We start from the raw sequence: 24,748 nt of genomic DNA on the forward strand, positions 1-24,748 counted from the left end.
TGAAATTAGTGTTGTTGAAACTGTTCTGGAAATATGGTAGGCATTTTCAATAAGTACAGACAAAAGACAGAGTGAAGATAATGAAGTCAGAGGACTTTATGAAGCTGAGAAGAAGTAAATTAATGTTTTTAGATATATACAATTTATGCAGTAACTTTGACAGACAGTCTTGAATTTACTGTAAACAGTGGTAGTATTTTCACCAACAAAAGACACTTCTAGGTTGTTAGCAATGTCATTAGTATCAACAACCTAATATATCAAAGTGTAGAACCCAAAATGCAGGATATCTGGAAATGAAGACTAGCTTTTAGGTGGGCATTCAGACATCCTAGAATAAGGCATTTGATTTTACAGCAAAGCTTCTGAACAGAGATGATGAAATTGAGCATCTCCAGTTCATGGGACATTTTGATTTCTTCAAATGTCTTACCACCTGAAAATGTCAAGGCAAGTTTGTTTGTAGAACACTGACTTAACTTTCTGGAACAACATTTGGCGCACGCCAAATGAAACCAGCTTCATAACAGTTTCTCTGGAGTCTCCTCCCTCTGTCTTGTTCTAACACTGCCTGCAGTTAGGAGATGAAAGTCAGGAGCTGTGGGAATCAACTGCTCTGGACTTAGCACTGAGGGGTTGCTCTAGAGCTACAGTTACTGAAGGTTCATTTTGGTACATTATTCTTTAACATTGTGGACCCTCAAAAATTGAAGCTTCCTTTAGCGTCCATAGGACACCCAGAATCCCTGTTCTGAAGACAGTCCCTCGTTTGAGTATGGGTTCCCATGAATTTTGGACTCCCGGTTTCATAGCAGGGGACCCACACGGCCTTTCTTTTAAGGTAGCACTTGATTGAAGCTAAACGTTCTGGGAATGTAAGTCCTTCAGCAGCCTGAAGGAATCCTGCCTGCAATTCTTTGAAAATCTATCAAAATCCAGCTACTTTCATGAATGTAGATTTCAGATTTGAACATTTCAGATTTCAAAACCTGATGCTTTTTAATTCTGTTTGTATAATTAAACCGCATTTCTGATGATGAGCACACACACCATTTGCTGAAACTTACGAGCACTAACAAGTCCCAGAAGGAGCCACATACAGTCTGCTTCAGCTAGAACCACTCTTGAAATAAGGTTGCTAATTAGATGTCCAAATACATAATGGAGTGAGTAACTTAAAATATGCAAGTTCAAAAGCAATTGCCATACTGCACATATAAGACATATCTTTAGCTTTGTGTCAAAACCTGAATGTATTACATATTACATTATGAAGGGTTTTTTTTCTTTTCTTTTTTTTCTTTTTTCTTTTTTTTCTTTTTCATTCTAAGCATTCAGAATCTGTCATGATAATCGACTTAACAGGCTAAATATTCTTGAGCACAGACACTAGAAATATTTGACCAGCTTACATATATATGTTTAGAACATGGGCACGGAGTTATTCATGTCTGTTTCCTCCAGTGCAGATTAGAAAACGTGGCCTTTCTTGGACCCCCTCTATATGCAAATGGTTTGTGGACCACAATCTTTAAAGACTGAAGGACCAAAGCTTATTAAATTAACTATTTTACTCTTAAGATGACCTTTGTGGAGCAGTATTCTGTCTCACTGGCACAGTGGTACAGTAGTGTCTTATCTATACTAATCTCCCATGACTGTAAACTGTTAAGGTGATTAACTGGAAGAGACAGTTCTTTCACCACATGTACAGAATCACTGTGAATTGGGTCATATCTGCATATGTTATGCATTTATTGGTAGTAAAATTTGGGGAAGAGAAGTAGAGTTTATAATCTTTTATACAATCTTTTTTTTTTTCCCTTTCTTTTCAGTCTACAATTTAATCAATTACATCGATTACGCCATCTAAACTTAAAATAAGAACTGTTTAAAATCCATCAACACTATAAAAATAAAACTCTACTAAAAGTTTCCAGGTAGTTCAAAATCCCATTACAGCTTGCACTTTGATACTGCAGTAAGTAGTATCCCTTCAGCTTCACAAAAGGGAGAAATGAATCTATATTTCTATTCAAGTAAGAATTTAGCTAAAACAAAAGGCACAGCAGATACAATGCTGAAATAATTATGCTTGAATTTTAAATCCAGATATGAAAGTTGTTTTAACAGATTACAAACAAATCCAATGCCTAATATCAAAAACTTAGAAATGGAGGAGACTAATCCAAAGGGAAAAATTCTTTAGTCCATCTCTTGTAAATGCTGCTATGACTCCAACATACCTACAGTCTAAAAGGACAGCTACGTATATACCCATAGGAATAAGCTATAATTTTTCACACAGTTGTATATAGCCATAGAAATGTTATAATTTCCCATTGCAATATTTTTTACTTGCCAGGTACTTTGAACATATATATACATACACACATATATGCACACACGCATACTTATATGTATGCATATTATATTTTATCAAAACCAGACATCTGAATATGCATACAATGGCTAACAGAATGTAGTTAAATAGAAGCTTCACCCACTTGCCTTGTAGCAGAAATTTTTTGAGAGAATACTATTTCCCAGTAGTAGATAATATATAATGTTTCCCACAGGAAGAAGTCACTTATCAGCTAAAATTAACACTTTTTTTTAGCTCTTCAAGGTAGAATTTAACATTTGTTGTTACTTCTCTAAAACAAACATATAGATCATAGACATAGTTTTAATTTCCAAGACTCTTCTATTCCTTGATGACTGCAAGTATTATGTAATTATAGTAACCATACATGCAACATCAACTCTGATTTAATACTAGAGTAGCTGTAGAGCACTTTTTTATTTATCAAGGTCATATCTTGATGGCTGCACAAGTTTAGATAAATCAGGTGTTAAGCAGGCACATCTCCAAGGAATCTGGAAATTCTCTCATCTGCAATCCTCAGCATATCTTATTATTTACTGCCAAAGAAATGACTGATTAATTTTGTCATCTTTGGTCTATGATTTTTGCTCAGCTGAAACTGCCTGCCCTCTTCTGCAATGCCTGATCAGACCTATTTAAGTTGATGCCTTTGATCGTAGACACTGAGGAGCTTGCTGACTTAGGCATTGACTAAACATTCCTCTACTGCAATATTTATGCACAAAATCCTAAATGATAACTGACAGTCAATGCAGATAACAAAAACTTGTAAGATGTTTCCACTATTTTACTGATGCTCAAAATAGCTTTACTTGTAATAGAGGTATCAGTCAAGATGAAAAATTGCTATTAATATAACAAAAGCCCAACAAATTTTGCTATGATGAATAGTTTACTTCACACAAACAAAGTATCTGAGGTCAGGAAAAAAAATCTGTTACTGGAAAACTATGCAGTATGATTTTTTTAAAATGCTTTAAATTCTTTCTGTAGTGTGACATCATGCTTAGTTTTGGAAGCTAGGAGCATTTTACTACCAAACTGTTCCAAACAAAATTATCAAAACAAAGCTAATAAAAAAAAACAATGAAAGTTAGGCCCTATGGAAAAAAATCTGCCTCCAGCTCTTTATTAATCACATTCCAACACCAGAGGCTAAAAGTACATCAAACTGCACCAAATCCTTTTCACATGACAGCCTCATAAATTATTCAACTCATTAGTAACACCAAGAGGCATAAAAATAACATCAGTGTTAAGCATGTTTTCTTACAGAGAAAGGTCAGCTAAAAGTTTCAGTATTAAAATCCAAAGGCTTAAGTCTCTGAAAAGTAAGTACATCTAGATAAAATCCATGAATTATAACTTTAATGCATGCTGTTTTAAAATTCCATATATTAATTTTAATATATATGTGAAAAGTTAGAATTACTTATTTTAATTCTGCAAACACGACAACTTCAGTCTATTGTAATTTTTATGCAACCACTAAGTTTGATGCGTACCAGCTCTAAACACTCCTGAGCTTTAATTTTCCTGTATGTTGAATACACTAACAGGTGAGTAGCGTGAAATTCTATAGAAACAATCCAATATGAAACTATAACCACTTCAGTTTTTCCTGTTTCTTTTGGTTGTAGCTTTGTCTTGCAGGTTAGCTCTACTACCAGGCAGCTGTCACCTGCACTAAAATACTAGAACACAGAAACTACATAAATGGAGGCAATCTTTGCGACATGCTGAAACTGTTTAAGTGCAACTTGTATTATAGTCCTCATAAAAAAACCCCAAACCATTTCCAGCATCCTCTGAGTTCAATCGTATCCCAAAGATACAACGCTCTTGCTATACAGGCGTGAAACAAAGTCCATCTGAGTAAATGGAAAGCTCCTGTTATTTTAAAAAGAGGATAATATCAAGGCTTAAAACTTTATAATAGTTTATAAATCAGATTTCTTCCTGTTTTAATGCTACTTTAATATCCAAAATTAAAAATATTAATCAATAAGAATATTTTTAAGGGTTCTTATGCCTGTAGAATGCATAAAGCCCATGGTTTTGATGATTATTTGCCTTATAAAAGCAACACAGCAATTAGCAGAGTTTTGCATCTGCCTCTCATGAGATCTCTATTTTGATGTTTTGGAAGAATGTGGAGAAAATAACCCTTTGTCAAATATGCAATACTATATACTTCTGGGGGAAATATCTTCCTTAACCCAACTTATGAACAGTTTATGACCTGAAGTCCTGCACATGATAGCCTTCACGTTTAAATAAGTGTTAAATTACACTAGCTAGTATAACTGCACACACAGATATTCATTTATATGTCTAACCTTGTTTGAATCCCAGCTATTTGCCTCAACGACCTGCGAAGTTGGTGAAATGTGTAGGTCACACAGTTAGCTTATATCTATCATATTCAGAACTTCTGGTAACATTAGCCTTTGGCTACATATCAGCTGAAAGGTTCAACTTGCTTTGTGTATAATTACTTCCATTTTTTACTCCTAAATGCTAAAGAATCCCAGGATTTTTTTTTTCAGTACTATAGATTAAAAAAAAAAAAAGACAGGAAAACATCTTAATATTCTTTAAAAAATTCTGTCTTTGATATGTTAGAGAAGTACCCCAGCTTAAACCTGAGAAATAAATTTGCTTTAGACTTTCAGAGTACTCAGGTTCAGTCTGCTGTACAGAAGTCACTAAACATATGAAACTTTTAGATGGTATAAGGGAATTTGTAAGCATGTTCCTCCTTCCTCTTTTATACCCCAGCTACCTCTTCATGAAAATCAAACATCATCTAATCCTTAAGTTCCTAGACTGAAGCTTCTATGTAGTCAGTTCACTATTCAAATCACAAGTATCCTTATAATAATTATTCTAAACAAGTTCTTATACATTTTATGATTTGCAGAAAAAAATACTTTTGGCTGAGATTACAAATGCCAGGATAAAACTTCTGATTTTTTAAAAAACAGTTAATTGCTCATTCACGAAAGGTCTCCAATGGAACTATTACAACACATTAATTTGATGGCCTAACAGTTTCATTCTGTCACTCTGGAGAGACAAGTTCTGTTACTTTTACCAGTGTCTCAAAATTAGCATCTGGGAATGCTAGAGAGGTGTAATGCGAATCCCTTGGGGATCACAGAATTTAACAGCCCACAAGATCAAGTCTTCTGGTTCATTAAAGTGTAAGAATTGAAAGAATTCCTTTTCTAAGAATATGTTGTCCTAGAAATTCTCAGCACTGTCCTTAGAAAAGAAGGGACGCTATTCTCAGGGATTCATGGACATCAAGAATACCTCATGAGCTATATTTTTAAGCAGGAGTTAGTACTGACCATATTCCACAGCAGCTTTTAGGAGAGCATCAGAATGAGTAGACCCAAAAGCATTGCGAACAAATCGCCTCCGCCGGCGCAAATCGTCTTCCCAGTAATCCAAGCGCCAGAAGTCATGCAGTTGGCTATGAAATAGAGAACACACACATCAGCACCTACCACAGCTTGAACTGTATTTACATACATTTCACTGCTGCTTTTCTATTTCAGGAATACAATCTCGTAAAAACATATATTACTAAAACTTACAATATTCTAACATTTCTTTACATGCATTTATATATTATAAACCTCAGCAGTGCCTGTCTCAAAATGTTCTGCCTGCTGCTAAAAACATTAATCACACTGAGCCCATTAACAAATGCAGCATCAAATTACAAGTATTAATGGCATAGCTTGCTTTCTTTTACAGTGTTTTTAACAAGGCTTGTAAATCATAGAATGGACCTCAGTGCAAATAGTTTGCAATTTAATGACTATGGTCCCTTAGCAGACTGAACTTAGAAGTATAAAATATTGCCCACTTGAATTTTGTGGAACTATGATTAAACTAATGTGCTGAAATATTCATTGAAATAATTTCCTACTGCCCCTAGCAACCTGAGAAAATTGCAATTTTATTCATTATTAATAACACTGAATTAGAGCAGCAAAAAAATTCCACCATGTGGTAATTGTCTTGGTAAATTATTATTCCAGCACTAACAGAGTACTAGGATGATTTTATAGCTTCCAGCTGATACAAGCCATTAACAACCATGGCCATCTTTGCGTTACATTGCCTTTTTACATACAAAAGCAATATTAAAGTTCTGTAGAATGATATAAACTATTGTTAATCTATATTCAAGTCAAAACACACACATACATAATCATCTGGTACTCAACTTCAGTTCTAAAGAAATGACTAGCTCCACTTTCAGACAACTTCTTGATCTTATCAACACAAACATCTCCCACATCAATTTTATAAGTATGCTGTGGGATATTTGGGTAAAGCTGTATTTTAAGTCAACATTTAAAAAACTTTTTGGATCACTATCAAATACCCAAAATGTTTGTGGATGCATCCTTATTATCAAACTCGTAATTGAACACACTATACACGTAAAATGACTCTGCAGCTCCTAACCTTGCAGACCATAACTAGGGAGCCACTGCTTTAAACCAGTCATTTTCAATCTATCTGCAGAACCCTGGAGCTGCGTGGACAAAAGGCAGATGAAAAAAAAAAAAAAGTAGTTTTCAACTCACGGGTATGGGCTACATCTCTGCTGGATTTTTCTAGGTGTTAGTTCAGCCACTGTTTTCTATATTGCCTTCACTTTGAAAAGCTATGTGCTGGTAGCCATTTCCAGAGGAAATGTAGAAATATGCTAATGTAGAACAGACCTTTTCATTTTTACAGTCCACTTAACTACTTTTTTCATGATGGCATGAGTTCTTGTCCAACTTTACTAACTGCTGTCATGAGACCTGGATCAGTTCTGCAGGGCAGAGCACCAAGGGGAGTGGATGTAGCAGCATACCTTCTAGCCACTTACAAATTTTCAGAATCAGCACACCATCATTTTTAGTCAATGTATTTTTTTTGCATTCTGAATGAAATTTTCACTCTGTGCTTGAGTCTGCATGAAGGTCCTCATTGCTGCCTTGCAGAACAGGCATTTTACTTATCTACAAGCAGTGAGAAGGCAACTTCAGGAGTTCAGTGGGATCTGCTTCCTCACCTAGAGCAGTTCAGAGCATCTTGTGTAAAGGTGAGGCAGTGACTCTGAGCTCCCATGGTGGGAAGATGCAGTGTTAATGGCCTGGCCTGCATGCTATGAGACAGAAATATCTTGCTATCTTGAGTGCCAATTATCTTTTGTTAAGCAAAATAGCTTACTTGGGTTTTGTACTATGATACAGTTTTTGCTCACAGATGTTGTGTTAGCTTGAAGTATCAGTCCATCATTTCTCCTCCTACACTGAGCACTGAATAATTTTATTGCGACTGCTAAATCCCCCTGACCCTTATGGGATATGAATGCAAAAATGGGCAGACGACTGCCCCATAGTTTTAAAGGCAAAGCTTAGAGACTCCTTGCGCACTCCTAGTCTATGTTTTAAACTGATGATATCAAAGATAATCCTAAAGGCTTTTTATCATAGTGATTTTTTTGAAAAGAAAGAAACTTTCCTTTTTTACTTCCATCTAAGAGTAAGTCACGATGAAACAGGAGTAAAGATATTAATGAAAACTCTTTTAAACACAAGAGTTCTCTGAAATGGCATTTGTCTCCACAATAAAAAGATTAAAATTAAAAATTAAAAGACAGGTAGATGAGGTGCTTAGGGACATGGTTTAGTGGGCATGGTGGTGTTGTGTTGACGGTTGGACTCAATCTTGGAGGTCTCTTCCAACCTTAATGATTCTATGATTCTATTCTATGATTCTAATAACAATAAAAAAGACTGTTAGGTTGATAAGAATGATACAACTATGTAAGAATTAAAAACTTTTTATGAAATTAAGAAATATTCAAAGACTAAAAAAATTATATTTTTAATTTGTTCTGTGTTTAATCTGGTAACCCATTAATTTCATTAATCAGTCCGAAGAATACTGTATATTCTCAGCTGAAAATAAAACAGATTTTAAAGTCACTATTTTAATGAAGTGCTAATTGAAGAAGTGATGAAATTGTCAAAGGATAAAGTCTATTTTGGGGATCCAAAAAAAGCGTTACAAGTTCACCAGGGATCGAAGTCTGAAATACATAATAATGGTGCAAAATAAAAATTTTGAAATAATAGAACAGAAACCTTATTGCTAATCACAAATTATATGGTTTTTCAAAACACAACTGAAGTTTCTTCCCAGAGTTTTCTACAGAAATCTATCACACAACAATATTATATACTTCTGGATACTGGAAGATGGTATCTGAACCCTAAAGAAAAGGTTTCTGAATCTTAACCAGTTACTCTCAGATTTACCCTTGACTATTTGAGGAACATCTTTAATAAAAAGACAAGACATTTTCTCCTACCCTATTGTTAGCAAGAAAGCAGATGCCTGAAAAGCTGATGGCTGTACTTACAGAAAGTTTTGAATGGTTGAGTTTCATCACTTGCATTATAGACAGATAAATTTGTGGGATTTTCCTAAAAACTTATATTATTACATCTTTGGATTAGATTAAAAATACTAGTAAGTAGAAGACTGTGGTCACAAGCTCCAGCCTAAAACTAAGAATTTAACCTGCTTTAAAAGTCCAGAGCTATGGACTGAATCAGTATTAAGTTGTCTAGCCCCTAGATTACAGTACTTTAGAAATACTTATGTTCTAATCCTGTGGATATTATTCAGGCTTTAAAATTTTTGGGAATTTAGGTAGCTGTTAGGTAGCTCTAAATGATGGCTGTAAATCAAGCAGAACTACACTTTCTAACACTGTACTGGGCGCAAGTCAGTCCTAGAAGAGAGCGTGGCTGCAAATCGTTTACATCTCTTTCTGCTACAACCAGTTTTTCCTGGAAGCGATTTGACTAAATCAAGTCATTTTAGTAATTTATTTCTGCAACAAGTACAATATTTCAATAAGCTTTACTTTTCTTAATAATGTATATTATTAATAATCCTTATTTCCACAGCCAACTAGATTATATGTAATTTCTCATTCCCCCATATCTTATACCAGTTAAGTGACATTTTGAATCAGGCTTGTTTGAATGAAAAAGTGCATATTAAGCATACTGTAATGAATTTTTTTTTTTAAGAACTGAAAGTTCATAGCATCGTTCATGAGCTACTCCTACATACTTCAAAAAAGAAATGTATCTGTATCATTTTAACTGAACAGTTATTTAAAATGCACCCTAAAACACATGACCCAAAGAAGTCCGTACCATGAGTTTAACTGTCAAGATAATTTCCTTACAAACTGTAATATAATCCAATATAAACCTTTATCATCCTTATCATAATGAGGGCTGGTATGAAACTAGTGATACTACAAGGTTACAGACAATGAAAAATTTTATTTGGAGTGGTGTGCATGTTGTGAACTTAATCCCAAATTTCAGATGTGCAGTATTTCATATAGTTAATACAGACACAGAATGTTTTAATGGAACAAGCCCTATTTTACTACAGTTATTGAAGGATTACAAATTCTATTTCACTGTCATCATTGGTGCCTGTGTAGCAGCTTGCTGTGTACATTCTCCTACATTAAACAGTATTTTATCTTATTAAAGGCCAGCATGGGATGGAAAGGCAAAGTGTATTTATGCTACCCCATATAGCCAATGTGGACTTTGATAACTTAGAGCAAACAGCTTTGAAGTCTCCCAAGGGCAGGTTGCTCTAAATCTCAGAACTGCCCAGAATTCCGTAAAATACTCTTTGCTACCATACCACACACACCTTCCATGTGTTTGGGGTCAAAGATTATTGAGACAGACTAAAGTATTTCAGGTAGCCCAATCTATTACCTTCTTGGAGGAGAAATTGCGTAGCTCTGACACCAAAACAATTTAGACTAATATCAAGCCAGCCCGAACAGCAAAGTCCTCCCTGTCTTTTCACAACATCTCTATAGCTCAGACTTCTCAAAGACAACTTTTGAAAAGATTTTCTATGAACTCCTTCAGCCACAGCTCCAAAGAAGTGTATGGGAAGGTTTTTTTCTTTTATTTATGAATATTAGCTGTCCTAAACAGCAAGCTTTTGCCCACCCTGTGGGCAGTCAGCGTCCATGACAGCAGCTCCATGGCGGTGAAACCCAGTCCCTGTTCACGTACAAATGCAGTTTGCTGTACGTCACCTACAGCTACAGCAACTAGAGGCAAATACAAACAGTGGAGAATAGCGGTCCACATGTCCATAAAAGATCCTCAGACTGCAGCCCAAAGGATGGGCTGCCAGATGGAAGAGATTAAGTTCGAATATGTTAATGAAAGAGGAACAAGCCTGCAGGCATGGGGGAAGGGGAAAAAGTTGTTTGGAAAAAGAAGTGGGTCACAGAACTGGAAGGATGTCAGAGAATCCATAATCTTTGTAATACTGGGAAACTGCTTAGAAAAGGCAAGGAATTGATGATCCATAATTTCAAGAATTAGTCCTGGTTGGTTTTCTGTAACATTTTAAAAAGGAAAAACAATTCTTTTCACAATGTGGAATTATGACTATGTTTTGAGAAATGAGAAAAAAATGTATATTGGAAAAGTATAAAGCATTTCCCTAAGGTAAAATGAAGAACAGAAAATTTGTTACATTAAAAAAAAGGTAAGTAAAAGAAAACTTGAAATAAAAAAAATACAAATTATTACTTATGCAATATTTATTACAGTTAAAAAGTACAAGCCAAATTATAAACCTATATATAGGTTATATTAGGCCAGAAGATCTAAGTAGTAAAAGTCTTCTGTAACAGTGAAAGAGCAAATACTGTCCAGAAGTGGTACAGCAACAGATACAATAATTCTATTAGTGTGAAGGTTTTTCTGACTGTACTTGAAACAGAAACAGTGACTGCTGATTTTATCAAAATGGTGAGACAGGTATTTAAAAATCACACCCCACATTATAATGGTTAAAAGAAAATAAAGCCTTGTTGTACATGAACAGAAACAAATATCAGAAGCCTTAATTAACATAACTAGTATAGTTACTCTACACAAAGAAGATTTTTTTAGTTACAAAAATCACAAAGCTCCATTATGTTTTTCCAAAGAGCATGTTAGAGAATCCCAGAAATAAAACTAGAAATACTGAAAACTAAGAATGATACTAAACAAGTAATACCAATAATACTAAAAACTGGAAATACCAAAACAGGGAATAAAGATGTCAATGAACCAGAGAAACATCTAATGCAATGAAAATTGAAAAAGATGATAAAAATATTATAAATAGGAGTTTAAAAAATCTTTAGGCATTCTTATAAACAGCAACATATTTTTTTTTCTCTTAAGTACACATGTATAAGAATTATTATTATTAAACATCAGGAGTATATTTGGCAGAGTTTCAGGGTAGAAGGGAAAGTCTCAGATAAAGAGCTTACCATTTAAATAGAAGGATGCTAAATACTCAGGGAAATTTAGGTAAAATTTAACCTTTTAAAAGTTTTTTATGAAAATGATGTTGAGTGACTCAATTCTTGCGTGAGAAGTTTCATGCTGTAATTTTTGAAAGAAGCTGGGCAGATGCATCCTAGGGAAGTCACGTGGATGATGTATGGATTGCTGGAAGCAGGGCTACAAGGCTTAGAATAGGAGTACAATACGATGAAGCTATGTTCACAAACTGGTGAGGTGACATAACTAGCAGGAAGACAGGCCATGGAGAAGAACGCAAGAAGCTGGTGGAGAGGGCACTGGCAATAAATATTGGAGGATGGTGATGAAGGCGAGGTTGTGGCAGTGGGCAAACAAGGCATGCCTAGGCTGTTGGTTCGGGAGAGCATTTCCTGGGGGATGGCTGGATGGTCAGTGACAGCTAGCTTTTTCTCCACTTTATCTTGTATTTGTAATCAGTGCAGCAAACTAGGATGGGCAGAAATAAGAGAGAAAGCAAAGGAGCTCCCTGCAAATTTGTTTAAGCAGTTAGTGTGCTGGTCACTGACAGCTGGAGGAGGTGGTGTGGAGAGCACAGCAGTCCAGCTAGATGACTTAAATCCCAGCAGCATGGCTAGAAGGCATGCCAGTACTGCCGTATTCAGAAGTGTCATGAGACATGAGAGGTATTTTTGTGCCTCCTGTGTAGGGCTGCCAAAATGTGAAAAATTAAAATGAGAAGAGACATGAGACAGGGATGATTGGGGAAATTTGAGGAGAAATGTAGACACAGTCAGAGCCCTAAAAATGAAAAAGGACTTGATAGAAAAGTCTAGAGTTAGGCAGTGAGGGCTTAAAAATGAAAAGTAATAGGGTCTAACCAATAGTTAATATTAATTGGAATAATTTTACTGGAGCAGGAGTGAAACAGAAGGACAGATTAAAAGGTTTCTTCTGGCAATATTTTCCATGATACTGGGAAATGAGAAACCATAAAGACAACAGATCGGGAGGCAAAGAAATTGAAAAGCATAGATGAAAGGTTTGAAATGTAATTATTGACTGGTGAAGAAAAAGCAACACTGAGCTGGAAAAAATGGAGAACTAGTAAGTTTGTAAGGAAGAGAGATGTGAGAAGAAAATCAATGACTATGGAAACTAGTGGAAGAGAAATAACTGTGAAAGTGGATGGGAAGAAAAAGAAATCCATGTGAATAATTATGGATGGATAAATGGGTAAATACTGGGTTATAAAGAATATCTGTTAGATAATCTATAATATTTTGAGATTTGTGAATTTGAGCTACTTTTGTTTAAGGCAGTGAACTCCAGAAACCTGTAAAGTTTAGGGCTGATCTGTGGGCTTCTAGGATTACTTTATGAACAGAAAAAGGGAAAAAATGGTTCATTTTAACACAATTGATAATATATGCAGCACAAGTTACCAGCAGATTACCTACTAGGTGACCCAGAGGTTTCCCTGTGGAGACTGCAGAATGGTAAAAGTTTTTAAAATAGGAAAGAAAACATTTTGAAGTTGTTTACACTTGTGAAGGATTAATGCAATTCATAAACCTGCAAACTTTTATAGAGATTGGTATTTGTGTGTTATAGCTTTGCAAGGTTGGAGGGGAAGGGGTTTCATGTGGACTTTGAAGGGTGAAATAGAGCATGGAGGAACTTGGAGGAACTCAAAGGAACAGAAAATACTACCACTGATCATCAGAACAGGAGCAGAGGAGTCACCTTTGAAAAGCAAGAAGAAAACTGCCAACACAGTTTCTCTCCTATTATCATGTTACTAATGGTCTTGCATTAATAATGAAGGACAAAGCTGAGAGGAACAGAGAGTTGGCTACAAATTAAAAGAGAGCAAAAACTATCAGAAGACGACTAATGATTAAAGATCCACCAAATTCCTGGAGAAGAATTTTCTAAGAATTGTTTTAAAGTGTAGCATCCTTGTCAGAAAAGAGGGGGGTGATTTAAGTGGCTTTTATTCTATTCTTAAGGCACTGGAAAAAGGTATATTTAATACACATTTTTAAGGAAACCTTCCAACTCCTGAAACTTTTATGACTTAATTTCAGCAAAAAAATTGAGGACACTGACGTTCAAAGGATAAAAAAATAGAAAGGGGAAGCTGAAAACAGAAATCTCTCCAGATGTATTAATCTTCAGTTAGATGAGACATCAGAAAGGAGAGTAGTGCCAGTAGATGTGAAAGGGAGGCTGTGGCCATAGAAATATTCCTTTTAGCTATGACAGTACCGGAAACACAAACTTCTAAGGCAGTTAATTGCCAGATTATATTGTACGATCTGATAACTTGTTTCTGAACATCAGGAAAATTTATATAAAATGCAGACAATTTGTAAAGGCATTGGGGATTTTAGTATATTACATAGAGTCTGAAGGAACAAACCAATAATGAACACACACACAAAGAAGGACTAACAATTATCCTGATTGTCTAGATTTTTTATAAAGCTTAGATCCCATAATGAGATGTTCATTCTGGAATGCCTGCTATATTATGAAACAGTAGTAAACTTATACCAAGAAACAGTAGTTTTAGGGAAATAAGACTAACCGTGCATAAAGCTATGCGAGAAAAAAACATAAAAAAAAGGTAACATACCTCTTAAAACATTAGCAATGGAAATGACAATAACTCAAATGTCCACAAAGTAAAACCAAAGGTAAGTAGAATTTTTTAAATTATCAAATTAATGTAAAACATTAAATTTACAGTAATGTGAGATAACTTTGGCAAATCTATCCAAATACTAATGTGCAATAGTAGAACACTACATGTAGTACAGCTAAATGAAATAATATGATTTCTTGAAGTTTTAGTTAATCCAATGACATTGAGTGAACAACTGAGGCAACATAAAAAGTGGGTACATAAATTGTCAGCGTTTGACTCACCAGAATCACAATGGTTTTTTTAGTAGCAAAATATCAATAACAACAGAATGAAAGTGCACCAAATTCTAGAATAATAAATTGTATCCCTAGAAACACTAAAACGCAATAAATTTTAAGGTTACTAAAATTAAGACATATAGCAATACTATCTTTAAAGAAAAAGAAAAGAAAGTGGTTGGAACAATACTCTGTGGTTTAACTCAGATTTCTAGTTTGGAACCTTTCTTCTATTTCAGAATGTGTCATCATCACTCCAAACAAAGAAGAAACAACCCCCCCCCAAATGCCTTTTAAAAGTTTCAAATAAATGAAAATTTGGGTAAAATTCACTTTTGGAGAATGTCTTGAAAGAATATATAGTATTTTAGGACATATTTATTTTTAATGCATTTTTTATGTCATGTCATGCCATCTCAGCACAGTGGCATACTTAGTAAGTTTTCATTAAGTACTACCATGATGCCAAAGTATAACAAACTCCAAGATGGAATGAATGGTGTATTGACATTGCCTCTCTCTTTCTTAACTGACTGCAAAAAGAGACAGACAGAATGGCTTAGACTAGAAGCATAATTGTAGATGGCTAAAATTAAGTAAAATGTATTCCATCCTAAGTGTGCAGCTCTTCTTATTCAAAATGTAGAAATATCTCTAAGTTTCACCAACACAAAAATTGAACTATCTAGCAAATGATCTTCCAATTTAAAGAAAAAAAACTTTTTGACTATTAAATTTGTTATAACATCGCATCAGAAATAGGTACCATGATATCAGCTTATGCACTCCTGCTGTGAAGAAGTACAACGTGAAAATAAAATAAGATTTCAAAAAGAAAAATATTGAAGGCTTTGAATAATTAAAAAAAATGAAAGGGAAAATATCAGGAATTTTCATAGGAACTTATACCGTCATAATTTTTTCACCAAAAGGTTTAACCAAAATACTGTTTTCTGATTTAAAAAAGTTTTAAATAAAATTTTCCATTCAACTCTTCTGTTTGTACAAGTATACCACCTGCTGGTAGCAATATTATTTTGCTTTAGCACCTTGTGTGTCAAATTAAAAGAAGAATAAAAGTGGGTGCCCTCTGAACACAACAAACAGGAATCCTCATGAAATAGTACAACTTTTTGGCAAAATCATCTGGAAAGTATTTTGCCATTTTACAGATATAATCCAAAAGTAATCAGATAAACATGTCAGAACATAATTTGTTTATCTTAATTTTAACAAAGTAAACCACTGATTTAATAGACTAAATGGAAAATGTTTTAGGACAACTATTAATTTTGCCATAAAGATGCTGGTTTTTGAACAAGGTTAACTTTAATAGATAAAGTTCTTATGATACTACCTAAGGTATTTACAGAATTATTATTATTTTTTTTAAAATCAAGTATTCAGTGTAGTTCAACTCTTGGAGCTTCAAACATTAGATATTCTTCCAGCAACAATTCTGTAGACAGCATTTGTCTGATAATACATCTCACTACTTCTGTTCAGTTTTTCAGCCAAGAATATCAAAATGCATTTGAGTCAGAAGCATGGTGACTCAGTTCTGCCTCGGGAAGGTGAACAATTGGTTGCAGAAAAACTCATAAACTGGTGTTATGACCAATGGAAAGTAAGAGAACTCTCTCTTGTAGTTATGCTTTGTCTCTAGTATAGCATCTTATTGTCTGACTCCCTTGCACAGGAATTCATTTAAAAAAACCCCAAACCCAACTCCCCAAAAGACAACCCTTGCCCATCTAACTGGCTTTTTTTTTTTGTGTTATTTGCTTGGTTCAGGTGTAGTACTGAACAGGGAAGACAGAGAGAATGATTTATTCAAATCTCACAGAGACACCCTCCTCCTTTGCCTTCTGCACGAGTGCTATCTTCTCTACTTATGTAAATGATAGGATACTTTGCTCCTGTGTGAAATGAACACCACTAGTTTCCTTAGGCAGCTTTGCCACCTTTTCTGAAAAGAAAAGAAAAAATCCATTTTCCCTTTGAATTCTGAATGGCAATAATACCACTGCATTAAGAAACTCAGATAAGCAAAACTGGAGGTTGGGGTCCCTCCTCTGCTTGTTGTAAATGTCACCCCCATACTGTTCACATCAGCACATCGCAGAAGTTCTGAGATTTTGTAGATTTCACGATGAAGCAGGCACCTTTTACAAGAAAAACAATTTACTCTGTATTTCAAGATTGTTATCTATCACATTAAATATATACCTAGGGACAACAGGGTCCTAGTTTCTCAAAAAAATCTAGGCTTTTGTGACTTATCTGCAATTCCAGAAGAGTTAAACACTAGCTAAAAGTTAGGGTTACTGTGCTTGAACAACTGAAAAAACAGTCCCAAGTTTTCAAAGTGGGCATCAAAAGTAAGAGAGCTTGTGGAAGCTCTTGAAAACTTTGGTGCCTCATTGGCTTAAAGGTCAAATGCTAAAGGCTCAGACTTGTAAGCAGGGATGACGTATGTGACTGCTGATGAGGATGCTGCCCCAACTGTCTGCTCCATTCCAGACGCACAGATTAAGGTACCTGAATTTCTTGTGAAAGAACTACTGAAGAAGCTACTGAGCATACAAACTACAGTCCAGTTTCAAGGCAAACCAGCAATGACTTCTCAAAAAATCTAGAGCTGTACTTTTAACATAAATAGCAGGGTTGAGGTAGACAGCTAGGACTCGTTATTGCACTAGTTACTCCTGTTTGTAAGTCATGGCTCAAAGGCTATGGTGTCCAGGAATAGAAATTTTGTCTCTCAAAAACTTTAATTAGAAGAAAGAAAAAATGTTTTATCTAAATATTTTTAAAGTGTTATTCTAAAACCAAGACACACAGCTTTTTTTTTTTTAATACTATTTCTTAAAAACCCATAATGAATTACTGTTTCAAACCTTTATAAATTATTCAAGCTTCAACTGTTTAAAGACAGCTAACTCATAAACCTGGCATTGAGATGAAATAATTAGCTTCCTTGAGGCCTATCAACGAACAGCAACAGTAATCAAAATCTAATAAATAAATAATAAACTTTTACCTAGACAATTATTTTAATTTTCATCATGCAGAGCTGTTTATTAAAAGGCAAGTCTAATAATACACTATTTCAACAGAATGATTATTTTTGCAAAATGCTGTTTCAAGGTTGGTAATTGGAAATCTTTGAATTCAAAATTTATAGAAGTCTGAAGTTTACACTTTCTGCAAGTTTTTCGGGACAGGTTTCTTTTCGTCCTAAGTATCATCTGGAAGTAGAGCATAAGTTAAGACAAAGCACACATCTAGCTTTAAACATAATATTGTTGTTAAGAATTGAAACAAAGACATGCTGGCCCAATTAGTGGCTATGTCTTGACTGGTGCATAAACAGTTATTCCTATCCACAAATGCAACTTATATTGATGAAATAAACATTTGCCAAGTGGCATAACCATGAGTGCTATAGAATTTTTAATAGAGACCATGTTTACAATACTATCAAATCAAATAAAATCAAATCTTAACTTTGAATTTTTTTGTTCCTGGGAATTTTTGGAAGAGCTAAGAAACCAGCTTGGCAAGTAATTCAAAACTGTTCTATTTATACCTTCTGACAGTCAAGAGGTTCTTTAGAAGTATAGAAAGAGTCTTCTATAAAACATCCCAAAATATATCAGCATGACCTAATGATTTATTTTTGGCTCTGCAAAACTCATGGGAGAAGAAGCAGACATGACATTAAACAAAAAAGACAACACAGAATTAAAACTTCCTTGTTCTCTGTCTTGAAAAAAAATCTCTATTTTTGTGCATTTTGAAAACCAAGCAGCATAGGCTTTAAAGAATTTTTGCATACAAAGTATTTGACAATCCATTATTCTGGATATACTTTTTAATGTTTTCCTTCCTTTTAGCTATTTAGTCTGTTAAGCAATTCTGTGTGACAATCATGAGCTACAGCTGATTTTTTCCTTGTCTGTAGCACGAATCTGTGACAAGACCATATTTATCTTCTGCATTTTCCATGTACTTTCATAGTTCAGTTGATATAGTATAGTATGATTTCCTATAGGGATATGCTTTACAAATGTAATATAGAATGTATATTTGGCTGTATGTTCTCACTTAAATGAATACTACAGTTAAAGAAAAATCAGTAGCAGCAGTTTAACAAATTTACACAAACCCCACTGCTTCTCTGTGTAGAATCACCATGAAGAATTATAATCCTCAACCTTGTTAATTGAGCTGATTTCATCCTTTACATGTTCATTACAGGTTTTTTTTTTTTAAGACTTTATTGCCATAGTTTGCACGGAAGCTGAGAAATGAGAACAGGAGTTCAAACCCATCTATTATTACACCAGAAAGGAAAGCTTACTGACTGGATCAGTACTGAGGCAGACAATTGATGGGGGAAGGAACCATACATCCGGGAACAGAAGGATGTGCTGCTCTCTCTTCAGAACATGGGTAGCCAAATTTCCTGATCCAGGAAACCAAAAATCAAAAACTTCACATGCCTGTGAAATACAAGCTATGAGTTGAGAAGAGACAACATTCTAGGAGTAGTTCAAAAGTGGGAGAAAGTGAGACAAAATGGAGCTGGACTCAGTCTGGGTTTGAAGGCAATTTGGCGATGATATTTTTTGGCTTACTTTCTCCGAGCTGTGAATCTGGATCATCCAGAATATTTTCTGCCAAAGCTCCTTGTGACACAGAGAGTTGCTCTTGAAGTGCTGAAAAGTCACATGTGGCTTAAGAGCCATGGAGCAGGTCATGCCAGCCCCAGAGGTTCTCCAATTTCTAATGACCGACTTGGGGGAAAATATGGTCTGCTCTCTCCCTTCTTCACCAACTTCATTCTTTTGGAATCTCTTGCTTCATTTAGCTGCTCCAGCTCTCCTCCCTGTAGCTCAATAGAAATTATGTTTGAAGATGCTGCGAGGTTGACTATCACCTTATTTTTGGAAGCTGTTTTTTCTACAGGGACCAAATTGCCTATGACCTGGTAGAATTTGTTTTCCTTTCTTGCAGTCTGGGAGGCACAGTTCAATTACTGGGGAGTTAATACTAGCAGTTAACAGTTGTAATTTACTGGAAGATTAAGGTTGTCAAATTATGCCAAATGATAGCTGAGTTCCTTTTATCTAACTTAAGATGTCAACATTATTGACATTTAACTAATCAACCCAGGCCCATTTCATACGCAATGGAGAGAACTAGTTGCACCTTGGGAAAAGTTGGGTGATAGGAATCCTACTGCTCTTGTCTCAAGTAACAAAGGTCTCAACAGCAGAGAAAGTAAAAAACTGAGGCTCTCACAAAAGAATCTGGCATCTAAGACTTGTGTTGAATTGTCAAGGGAAGGATCAGGTCTGAGAATTCACATGTCTGAGTGAAATCCAAGACGCAGGATAGAAAAAATGAGAATTATAGGCTATATGGATCCCGTTAAATGAGAGAATTGGAGAAAGTGGTCGATTGACTTGTCCCAGTCTTATATTACTACAAGTAACAGTTACACAGAGGTGTCTCGTCATCACCTGATTGACCTGCTAAAGGGAATCCTGAAATATAAAATAGACAAAAATCACAGAAATAATCTCCTCTGTGTAAATTAAAAGAAAAACAAAATCAAAGTTCCTCTTTTAAAGAATGGGCTTATGATTTTATTGCTATAAAACAGCAATGGAGAATCAGAGGGCCAGCATTCAAAATCCCCAGATTCAGATTGTAAATGCCTTACTGGAAACAAAATTCTTTTGAACTGATACAAAAGAATTAACATAAAATTATATACATCGAGGAAACAAAAACTATCTAAATTCAAGCAATGGAAAAAAAAATGCTGACACTCTCAAAAATCAGACTATGTTATTAAAGCAATTGAGAAAGCCTAATAGTAAAATACTTAAAAACAGAATACCCTTTATTATGCATAATACAATGTTACAAAAATCAACAACATTATTTTGGAGAGTCTGAATCTGTGGTGTAGTATATACATATTTTTAAAGAAAAAATATAATTTAGGCCCAATTCTAAAAAGAAGTATGAGTTTTTTTAACTATAAGCCTATGAGAAATCCCATTAAAGTCAACAACACATTTAAAATGAGACATGTTTCAGGACATATGTTAGGGGCATAATTCCATCAAAATTTGAGAAAATGCTTTAAACTACTGGTAGAATATCAATGTATTTTTTTACACTACAGATCGAACACTGGTAGGCAAAGATATATAGAAATTGCTATTTATTACATACAAATAAGACTTTAGTTGAGGTTATTTTGTTAACTTTTTTCTGCTTTCTAAAACAGCTCTTTTTTCTTTAAGAAGCAAACAACCAAATCAAAAAGCCAAACTAGCGAAAAGCTTCCAACATGCCTAGTAAGAAATGGATTGAATTGACAACAGAATGAAAAGCTGCTAAATCACTCTGAAACATTATTAATCTTTTATACAGAAAATGAATGTTGATTCTATTCTCATGTCGTGCTTTATAGGACTTTTCATTAAATAAATAACTCTAATACAGTTCTAGAATAGCTTTTGACTAGTATCTCACGCTTTATTTAAGCAACTAAAGCAACATGGGACTAGGTGGGTGAATATACATGTCAGGCCTGTACTCTGTATTGCTCAACAGCTGTGTTACTTTTTTCCTTAAGTTTAACTGAACTAGCATAAGGCTCCTTGTCCTATCAGCAAAAAAACAAATAGTTCAGTTCTTTCCTCTATAATGTTTTGCTGACAGATATTTATAGACTAAGACCTTCTGCGCGTCTGTCTTTTCCCAAACTATCTAAATTAAGTTGCTTTAGTTATACTCATATTATCATTGACTTGAAGCATCCTTGTGTTTCTGTAGATGTTCTGTAATCTCTGCAGTTAGTGATATGGTTTCAAACCGCACATACAAACCAAGTAACAATATATAACAGTTCTACTATTGTTTTAATAGCAATATCCTCCCATGGAGTAGTAAAGCTGAATTATGGACCAAGAAGCCAGCTGCTCTTTCTAGTTTAACACTGAATCTGTCAAGAGCTTCTTCTGTGGCTTTGGGACCCGCCCCCCCCCCGTGTGTTCTTGTGCACAGCAAAAAAGCATTCTGCTTCAATTTATCTTATCCCTTGAAAAAAAAATGTAATACTTCCATTATTTACCTTCAGGGAGAGGTTAGGAAAATGACATTGTACCATGATATCTACATACAGTGCTATGAAAATACTCTTGCTTTACCCTCCACCACACTTACAACATTGTGTTAAAAATTAATTCCCGATACCAGTAATATTATCTTCCAAACAGGCAGTATAACTCAACAGATTGATAATGAAAAAAACACCATTAATGACAACTGCAGTGTGTCTATGACTGTAGTGATTTAGTGACCAGTGAGAAGGCAGTATGATTCAGAACTTATTCCCTACCAGTAATAGGATCACTTGCCAAAATTTCTTTACTTGATAGAGAGTCTTGTTGACGCTGTCTGCCTAGCCTTTGGTCAGCAGCAGGACCGTCAGTCCTTGCACAATGAAGACTGCTTTGCTGATAACTCATAAATATCTGTGCAGCCTTCAGCACAGCTAACGTGGTAGAAAAGAAACAAACTAAAAATCTCACACTCAGGGAAACACAAAGTTCAGAACTGACTCTCAGTAATACACCCTTCTCAGACACTAATTTGCTAGAGTTTTATCAGTCACCAGTTAATGGTCACAAATGCATAGACTCAGTCATTTCTTCCCTTAGGGCCTACTCTGCCATCACGAAAATGGCTGGAACTGTTCAGAATCTGCCTTTAGAGCAGATAGGTTCACAAGAAACACCAAAAACTCAAACAGAGTAGAAGGAAAATAAAGGAAACATTATGGAGGATTGTTGGATGAGCTGGTAATATGTCATTTATAATACTTGGTGTTTTCACTACAAATGTTTATAAAAACTGTTTAGTGAACATCTCCAAAACCTTCATTTGCCTGCAGCAGACCTTTGAAATTAAGTAGGAAGAAAGCAATCAGGTTAGAGCATTGATCTTTTTGATATTAAATGCTTTTCTGGTGTGAGATACAAATTCTTGAAAAAAATCTGTGTTCTACTTCTGTTCTGTAGGACAATGTTGGCAGCGTACCAAAATAACAAAATAAAATGAGCATAATACTGTCATAATGCTCCAATGATCCTAGAGCAGCAGTAGACCCCACACTAGGACTATATGGAAACTTCTAGAAAGATGAAGAGGAATCTCTCCCTACTTGGGGAGGTCTCTACTCCCCAGATTAATTTTTTGTCCAAGAGTCACTATATGTCATTCAGTGCTCAAGGTGTATGCACTAGGGGAAGAATCATGGTTGCTCTCTCTAATTTTCAAGTTAAATTTGCAAGCAAAGTATTTTTAATTTGTACATTGTATATTAAAAAAATAAACCACTCTTCAGCACTGTGAAATACACATATGCTCTAACTTCAACAACATCCAAAGGCACCAGAAGGCAATTCACTATATAGCATTATGCCTGCAGTCTTCTGGAGATACTCTGAAAGCCTGCGACAGCAAATCAAAATGATTTTTTTCAGGCTTTGTCAATGAATTGTTTCTCTCTCAAACATACGCACCAATAATAATTTGTGCCTAGACTGTTACAGCTGATTCTATCTGAAGGTAAATACAATTATACAAGAAAAACTATGGCGGACACAACATGCTTCCCCCATGAATCACCAAAGTCTTGTGGAATAGAACATTGTCAGCCTTTTCTGATGATGCTATCTCATAAAACATTAATTGGAATGGGGAATGAAAGGACTACAACCATATGGCTCAGGCCCAGGCTCATCTCTTACCACATTGCTCCAATTCAGAATCCAAGTCTTTACTATTTTTTCCCTTTTGAAAATATTGAGTCAGTGTAGATGTGTGGATTTGGTCAAGGAAGCTTTAGTCATTCCTGGTTAGCTTCCTAATGGCAATAAAGCTACAACCTGGCACACTGCAGATGGGGGAGGGTGGGTGGGAAATGAGAGAGAAGCAAGTACATGTGTATGTCATTCTCTTCTCTCTGGCTATTACACAAAGTAAAATAGCTCCATCTGGGAAGATTAACAGAGACCTACTCCAGAATAAGCTACAGCCTGCTGGGGAGCCTCCGGGAAGGCGGACAAGGCCATTTCAGACCTCCCCAGCTAAAGAACAGAGCCATAACTGAAAGGAATATCATAGTGATCTTTAATATTATGAATGGCATGAAGATGGTGAATAGGCAACAAGGACTGACTATTTCTCATAAGAAAAGACCTAGGGAGAACATACAGTTATTAAGCAACAAGTTCAGATCAAATGAAAGTGCACTGTGTGTGAATTTCTCACAAACATACTCAAGGTGTGGAACTCAATGCTATGCCATATTGTGGACAGCAGAAGTTTACATGAGATCTTAAAGGGATTAGACGTTTCCTTTCATAGAGGGAAAAAAAAACACCAAAAGTTATTAAACTCAAGGATATCACCTCTGGCTCAGGAAGTCCCTGAGCTACAATTTGCTGAAAGCCAGGAGGATATGCTGGGGGAGTATCACGATAAAGTCACCCAGGGAAATACTGCGTTCCTCCCTTGGCCTCCTCTGCTGGCAACCATCAGATATCCGAGTAGCAGACTTGTAATCTGATTCTTGTAGTTTGCTGTTATACCGTTTTCCACTGTTATTTTGGGGCTGATTCCCCAGTGCCATCAAAATAGCCCCATGTCAACTAAGTTTCAGCCAATTAACTTTCAGGTTAACAGCAGTACTAGGTAATTCATGCCATTGCTCAGCTAATGAGCATAGGACAGTGTGTTCTCAGCAGGAGGACTTAGGCTCTGTAATTCCTCTTTAGAAGAGTGTAGATTTGGCCCAAACCTTTGAAGGTGTTCATATGAAGGATAAGACATACTTACACGTACTGTAAATTCATTGGTCTTGAAATATAAACTGATTTCCAGTATAAAAAACCCTAAGTTTATAACCTTTTAATTTTTTAAAATGTCATCT

The 24,748-nt window shown here is 35.3% G+C and overlaps 1 protein-coding gene across 1 annotated transcript in view; it reads right to left on the reverse strand.

Moving 5' to 3' along the window:
* Positions 1-24,748, reverse strand: part of NBEA (neurobeachin) — a 180,865-nt gene that overhangs the window by 15,410 nt on the left and 140,707 nt on the right. Inside the window, exon 24 of the mRNA XM_009327857.1 lies at positions 5,746-5,870. Coding sequence (XP_009326132.1) covers positions 5,746-5,870 — 125 coding nt within the window. The remainder of the gene's footprint in view (positions 1-5,745; positions 5,871-24,748) is intronic.

Source organism: Pygoscelis adeliae, unplaced genomic scaffold (genome assembly GCF_000699105.1).
Source record: "Pygoscelis adeliae isolate BGI_AS28 unplaced genomic scaffold, ASM69910v1 Scaffold14, whole genome shotgun sequence".
In the NCBI taxonomy this organism is placed as follows: domain Eukaryota; kingdom Metazoa; phylum Chordata; class Aves; order Sphenisciformes; family Spheniscidae; genus Pygoscelis; species Pygoscelis adeliae.